Source organism: Benincasa hispida, chromosome 12 (assembly GCF_009727055.1).
Source record: "Benincasa hispida cultivar B227 chromosome 12, ASM972705v1, whole genome shotgun sequence".
NCBI lineage: Eukaryota > Viridiplantae > Streptophyta > Magnoliopsida > Cucurbitales > Cucurbitaceae > Benincasa > Benincasa hispida.
In genome coordinates this window covers 72,335,970-72,343,289 of record NC_052360.1, presented here as the reverse complement: position 1 = coordinate 72,343,289, position 7,320 = coordinate 72,335,970, and the positions used below count along the sequence as shown (strand labels likewise).

At 32.6% G+C, this 7,320-nt stretch overlaps 1 protein-coding gene across 2 annotated transcripts; it reads right to left on the bottom strand.

Moving 5' to 3' along the window:
- Positions 1-1,243: 1,243 nt before the first annotated feature.
- LOC120068048 (magnesium transporter MRS2-2-like) lies at positions 1,244-6,611 on the bottom strand. Of its 2 annotated transcripts, XM_039019717.1 has the most exons (11): positions 5,877-6,611; positions 5,736-5,765; positions 4,674-4,827; positions 4,299-4,420; positions 3,560-3,634; positions 2,873-3,097; positions 2,759-2,803; positions 2,193-2,237; positions 2,073-2,102; positions 1,868-1,987; positions 1,244-1,769 (listed from the first exon to the last, which is right to left on the bottom strand). In XM_039019717.1, the coding sequence occupies exons 1-11, from the start codon at positions 6,123-6,125 to the stop codon at positions 1,683-1,685; spliced, it is 1,182 nt and encodes a 393-aa protein (XP_038875645.1). In that variant the 5' UTR covers positions 6,126-6,611; the 3' UTR covers positions 1,244-1,682. The 2 variants fall into 2 exon arrangements, 1 of the variants encoding a protein (XP_038875645.1); XR_005479075.1 differs by lacking the exon at positions 1,244-1,769 and having other exon boundaries at positions 1,965-1,987; positions 2,193-2,257.
- Positions 6,612-7,320: the final 709 nt, after the last annotated feature.

Sequence of the window (7,320 nt, the reverse complement as noted above, 5' to 3'; positions counted from 1 at the left end):
AAAAAGTTTCAAAACAAAAGTAGTAATCATAAAAGCAGATTATTCAGACACCAAATACCCCAAACATCTAACCTCAACTATGCATCCCAATGTCCCCAAGCTAGGATAGGACTTAGGATATCATTCTCCATTCATTCCCTATCCCTGAAGTTCCTCACAGGGATCGGGACGGAGATTCTCACGGGTAATTCGCGGGGATCAAATTTCCCGCGGATAATTTTTCCCCGTTACTTTTTCTTTTTCCTTTTCTTTTTTCTTTTTTTTTTATTTAAAAAATCAATTAATTTAAATCACTAATATGAGCAAATTTTAATTAAATAACTAACTTTATCACTAAATTATTTATTATGATTAGTTTTAACTGACCATTTGAATTTAAAGATAAATTACTCAAAGTTGGGCCTAAAAAAACTAATTAATTTTTTTAGTAGAAAGAAATAAATATAAATCAAATTATTTACATATATAATCTAAATTTAAATATTCAATTTAAACATATTCATTATTTTTCCCAATAAATAATCAAATTTGAAATTTAAATATAATAATAATAATAATAATAATAATAACAACAACATAATATTAGATAACTATACTAAATAAATATGTAGAAACTAATCGGGATGAGAACAGGGAACAGGGTAGGGACGGGGAATGCATTTAGCTTAAAAAAAAATTTTTCGACTCCCTCCCCATTTCCCGCCTAATCGAGGCATCCCATTCTGTAGGGAAATTAAACATCTCTACATATGAACCAAATACCCCAAACATATAAACTTAACTTTGCATTCCAAAGATAGACATATAAACTCAGACCAAATAATTTTGCACCCAGACATATGAACTCCACGACATAAATTTCAAATATTATATCTCAACTCAACGCCTCAAACAATCCTTCCATCACGGTTTTCACTTTTTTAAAAGAAAATAGTAACCACACTAATAATTCATTTCAAATAAGATTTCAAAATAAACTTTAAAAAATTATGATTTTGATCTTCCATAAGTCACCAATACGACGCTAATGAACATGGTGTGATCAGAGATTAACCACATCTCTCAACATAGAAAAAAAAAAAATAAGAACTTTTTAATTTATTTTGAAACCAAAAATTAAAACCTTTGGTTCCAATTGAAATAAGAAAACTATATTCATATTTTGGTTCTCAATCAAAACTAAGCATAAAGCCAATATGACAAAATAAACCAACCATAACAAAAAGCTTCAAATAAGAAAACGTTTTCTTGAGAGAAATACGATAGCTTTAGTTCCCAATTAAAATAAGAAAATTTCTTTCTATATGATGTTTATACAATTATCCGTAGAGCCAGAAGCCAGTTAATCAAATATGATTAAGATAAACTTTGAACGACCTGATGATCTTTGATTTCATATGGTACCTAATAATCAGCCATAAAATCAAATAGGTCCTAGAAAGAAATTTCTCTCTTTTCATTATTTTTTTTTTCCTTTTTCTTTTCCTTTTTTCTTTCCCTTTCCTTTTGTCCAAATCCTATAATCCCACAGAAACTGAAACTGTAAGTATAGTCAGGTATGTATTTCACTCTAAACTCATCTCCATGCACTTTCGTTCTATTTTTCTTCCTTCTTTTCCCCCTTATTGTCACAGTTCGACTTACGATTTCCATTCGAAAAGGATTGATTATTTGAAAGAAGATCAAGATCCCACCAAACCTTTGTAGCGAGCATAGTAAATAATTGTGACAAACAACACCGCGCAAGCTACTCCAGAAACAATGACAACCTGCACATAATGAAGGCAAGATAATGGTTATAAGCTCGTGTTCGGAGTCTCGGTTTCCTGCATTTCAAGTCAGAAATCAGTCGAGTCTTTTGGCATACCCATTTAAACATGTATCCGTGATCATCATTCCAAGTATAGGGAATGTTCATGCCGAATATTGCACTCACCAAAGAATAGATTGACAAACAAACAGTTCCAGAACTTAGAAAGAGCTCCAACTGCACATTAAGAGACCCAGCAAAATTGAAGAAATTTTAATAAATAAGAATCCGGGAAGCATTGATATATGGAAGAATATAGAACCTGAATGAGTTGATTTCGGTGATTGTCAAGCTGCAAAACCAATGATAACTTCAAGTCAGAAAAGAAAGAAAGGTCATTCGAACATGCATCAGTAGATTCGAACCTTTCACTTCTAGTTACCTGGATATTGATATAATCTTCTGTGTCATCAATATATTCTCGCAGCTGCAAATCATTTAAAACAACTAAAAATCGTAAATTAGCATAAAACATAGGCAAATATGCCCTTAGATTAGGGGCAATCGTACTTTGTAAGGGTTATTAGTCCAATCCAAACATTGTAACATTTCAATGGACAATTAAGCCAATAAGATGGTGTTCATATATTTTAATATAAGGATAAAACCAGATATAAAGGTAGAGTAAGATGATCATGAGTGTATCGTTAATGTGGTGAGCAGAAGTTAAGGGTGTATTTCAATCTGATCCAACAAAAAACAAAAAACAAAAATAAAATTAATCTAAAACCTTTATCAGCGATATCCAAATTTTCGTTTTAGCATAAAATTAAAAAGTTATTACAAAATCTCTTCCTGTCACACTGTGAACGTTAATATCGCAAAGTACTAATGAACTCCTAATATTTTTGTTCAAGTAGGTTGCAAATAGAATGGATTTTTTAGTTATGCTTATTACGAGGCAATCTCAGCTATATATTAGATAAGCAGGGAAACAGGTGAACTTACTGTAGTTAATTTGTTCAATGTACCATCAATCTGCATAAAGTAAGCCTGCAAAATGAAACCTTCATTATGGACCTAAATGAAAATTGACTAACCAGAAACTATATTTATTATTACCTCCAGTAACATTTCAAGCTCCTCGATGTCATCCTCATCCCCACGTACAGTTGCAATACTTGCTCTGCTTGCTCTTGAGATCTTTGAACCAATGGTAGGAGAGGCAGGAAACCAATTGGCATGACCAGAACCACTTACAGGAGAAGATGAACTCATCTTTCTTGACAAGTAAAGGTCTGCCATATCATCATCATCGTCCAGTAATTGTTCAAGCTCATCTCTCACCTGTATTGAAAGGAAAGCTAGGAGCCACAAGTCAAAAAATTATAGTTATGCAGATAACAACTGCTGATCTTATAGTAAGAAAGTCAGATAGTTGTGTATTATTATCAATTCAGTACTGTGCAACAGAATCTAGGACATACGAAGAGATGAGAGTGATTACAGATATGATTAGACAAAGAAACCCGATGGAGATAAAAACTTGAATACTGAAGGGAAAAGAAGGTTAGGGAAGGATATTAAGATATTCTCTAACCAATTCAACTTTGTTCATGTTCATGATAAAATCCTAAGATATGACACATATAGGATGCTCTACATTGCAGAAGCATTTTCTAGTAGAAACCATTTCTGCTTCACTTAATAATGCAGCAATCTGCTTTCTCCAAATAGAAAATATTTCAGTATACAGAACTATTGGACAAAAGTTTCTACATTGTGCGATATGTGAAAAGTTGCCCATACCTTTTGAACCCTCGCAGTCAACCTGGTCATTGCACTCTTCAATTTACGAACTCTGTCCAAGTTGCGGCTACTAATCTACAAACTCCAAGAAAAAAACAAAACAAAAATGATGAATAAGGTATGAGGCCATACAGCAAAAACAGAACATATTGATACATTGTTTTTTAGTGAAAAGGATTATGGTAGAACTAGGAAGGTTACTGGGGACATATTAGTCAATTGCTAGAGAAATAGTTGGAATGTAAGATAAGTTTATTAATATCCTGCGGAGTCTTATAAATAGGGAGGGTTACAAGTTTTCAAGCAGGCATATTTTGAGATTAACATTACATTTAGTCCCTAATTTCTTAATTTTCAATCTCATGCTCCGGTTCCCATCAACATCATACCTCTTCCTCCTAACTCAGATGCCCCCTCCCTGTTTATTAGTGTTCAATAGCAAACAATCAATCAGAAATGATCTATAGTCTTTAACATAGAAAGCGAGGAACATACAGGGGTATGGTGACTCAAAGTGATATAATTACAGTGAAATGTAATTACATAGGTATCAACAAATCTCATAAAAATATGTAAATATCAGATGATATAGGTACCACAAGATAGAGTCATAACTTAACAATATTATCTCCTGGAATTATAAGAAAATTTATGCATTTCATATGCCGTAGCTGGGAGGAAAACTAAAAAATAGAAGCTGATAGAAATACCAAAATGAGGTGAGAAAATAATTACTCACCTTAGCAGTAAGCTCATCCAAGGCAGGATAAGCAGCAGTCTCCAGTTCAGTTGTCCGTGCTGCAAGAAAACTACATATAGCTTCCAAAGCTACTTCGAGGGCACGAAATTCAAATGGTGAATCTGAAATGCACTCTCTCAAGATCATTAATATATTGATGTAAAAACAAATCACAAGAACGAATTTGATAGCTTTAGTTACTTGTATGAAGAAAGACTATATTCAAATGTAAAAAGAGGAGATTAGAAAATAAACTTGTGTCACATTCAAAAGAGGAAAGAGGAAACACGTTGGAATATGTAAAATACAATTCATGTCTCTTTTGAATATGCTAAGTTAAGGACACATTGCGGGTGGCTGAGGAAAAATGCTTACCATCTTCTTCAGCTTCACCATCTTGTTGGCCACCCTGATACTCTTTGCCGTCCCCTTGAACTTGAAACTGGAAGGCATTAGAAGGAGGCAGGCGCCTCTGAAGCTCCTCAACCACAGGGATGACATGTTCATCTGTCGGATCTCTAAGCAAAACCTATCCATGACATGAATTAACAGTGTCATTTTTTTATTGTTACAAAGCTTAAAGAGAGTTGTTTGATAATAATTTTACTTCTATTTTCCAACAAACACACAAATTTACTAACATATTACTTTATTTGTAATATATCTTTAATTTACGTTTTTTTAAAATCCTACTCAAACAACAGCGAAAAGAAAATAGTAGTCTTTAGAAATGAATTTTTCGTTTTTGTGCTCCTACAAAGTGAACAGGTAAACAAAGAAAATATATATACAATTAGTTTTTGTGTTCTTATTTTTTAATGAAAAAAAAAACAAAAACAAAAACAAAAACAAAACCAAAAACCCAATGAAAAGGAAACTAAACTAATTTACTTTGGTGGGTTGAGAGAAAAATATAAAATTTACAATAACCTATCTACTTCATACTCCAACAATATCATTCCTTCATTACATCCCATTTATCTCACCTTAATATTCAAGTCAACTAATACTTACCTAACTCATCAACTTAAATAATTGGTCTAGGGGTAAAAATAAGACTAATTGATGATCCAATTGCCAAAAGTCAACTTAATGAAACCCCCGTAGGATGTTGTTCTTGGACAAAAATTAGCAGGGGATCAACATGTTAGTCAACTTAAACAACATATTACTGTTACACCGTCAATTAACAATCAAAGCTGGCTGTACGATTCATCTTTAATGGTTAATCACTCTCCAGAGTAAATGTTTGAGTTTGACCAATATTAATAAACCGCAGGCAAACATGAAGAACAGACATAGACAATGAATGAGTGAAGAAGGAAGAAAGTGTTCCCTTAATTTATCATCATATAAAGTTTTTTTCTCAACGCTATGAATATGAAAATAACCCATTCAAGCATTAAAGCAAGACCAACTTGAGAGAGTAAAACTGACCTCTTCAGCAGTAATGATCGCCTTTATGTGCTGCAGTGCCCATATACAAACAAGAATGAAAAAAGCAGATTAAGATCAAAATTCATAAAAGAAAAGGAAACTGAAAAGGACACAACAACAACACTCCAATAAAATTCACACCTCGAGATTAAGAACAATGGCCCTCTCACGCCCCAAAATCGTGGAAGGATAAGAAAGCAAAGGATCAAGAATCCGAAGGTCTCGAGCATGAATTTGAACTCGAAGCATAATAGCATGCTTGTCGACATCGAGGACGGTCCCTTGGCCCGTACAATCCAGTAGAATCCAATTCCGAGAAGATTGTTTCTTCTTCTTCACAGTCACCGCCGTCTGTGGATCCACCGGCACTACATGCCCGTCCCGAGCCATTACTAATCATCCCCCGATCAATCACATCCCAAAAAAGAAACAAGAAAAACTCTAAACAACAACCCTTTTCAAATCGTGTTGAGAAAATCCCTTCACCATAAATGAAACTTAGAAAAGGGGGATCAAATTATGCAATGAGGAAGAAATTACGAGGTGGGGTAATCGAGAAACGAATGGAAATTGAGAATGAGAGAAAAAGAAGCCGGGAAGAGAGTTGATTAGTGAAGAATTTAGTGGGGAAAGATGGGTGAAAACGAAGGTTTTGGGAGTTCCTTCTCCACCCAGTTGTAGAGAGAAGAAACCGAATGGGAGAAGGACGAATTTGGATTCTGGAGAGGGCATAATCAGTTTCACATATGCAAAGAAGATCAAGGCAATTGGGCCACAGCCATTGAAGCCTGAAGATGAAGAAAGACGCTATTTTTCTCTCTCTGCAGATCTACGCCATATTTTTTTTCTCTTTAATCTTTACATTAATTAATATTTCCTTTATTAATTCACGTTATATAGGATTTGTACTTGGATTGCATTCAAAATTTGAGTCCGTCAAGTTGACCATCTAAATGATCTAACATATTTCTAACCCAACCTTCAAAAATGAGTTATCGAGTTATTGCTTTTTCTAATTTAAAATATTCAAATTTATTTACAACATACTAAAATTTCATCAAACTAAATTCTTATATACCAAATATCTATAATATCTATTACAATTTTATATAAAAACAAATATTATTAAAAAATATATATTTTTTTCCTTTAAATATATAAGTAATTCGGATTGGACTAAATCAATCCAAATTTTTATATTAAAACCTCATACCCAAATCAACCCAAAAAAAGTTTTAAAAAAAAAATCAAAACCAAACCAAAAGTAAAACTTCCAACCTAATCTTATAGTTTGGATTATTTAGACCAGATCATTTGAATACCCTTATGTTATAGGAAGATGTTAAAGAATATAAATCTATTAATTTTCTAAAGCAGTAAAGTGACTTGTTTTTTCCAATTCTTTTATATTTTTCTTTTATATAATTAATTTATTTAGTACGAGTGGAAATAACAAGAATCAAAATTTTCGTTTACATTTATGGTGTATACTAAAATACATCATGAAATTAATTGTTGGACCACCACTTATTTGAGAATTTCTAAAAATATAAATATAAATAGGTAATTTTCATCTTTTTTTTAA

Bases quoted from the DNA above. Each gene is read 5' to 3' on its own strand.
- LOC120068048 (XM_039019717.1), bottom strand. From the start codon at position 6,125: ATGGCTCGGGACGGGCATGTAGTGCCGGTGGATCCACAGACGGCGGTG. The intron at 2,238-2,758 runs GTAAGTTCACCT...AATGATTTGCAG, and splicing joins CATTGAACAAATTAACTACA to CTGCGAGAATATATTGATGA. The intron at 2,103-2,192 runs GTAACTAGAAGT...TTGGTTTTGCAG, and splicing joins AAGATTATATCAATATCCAG to CTTGACAATCACCGAAATCA.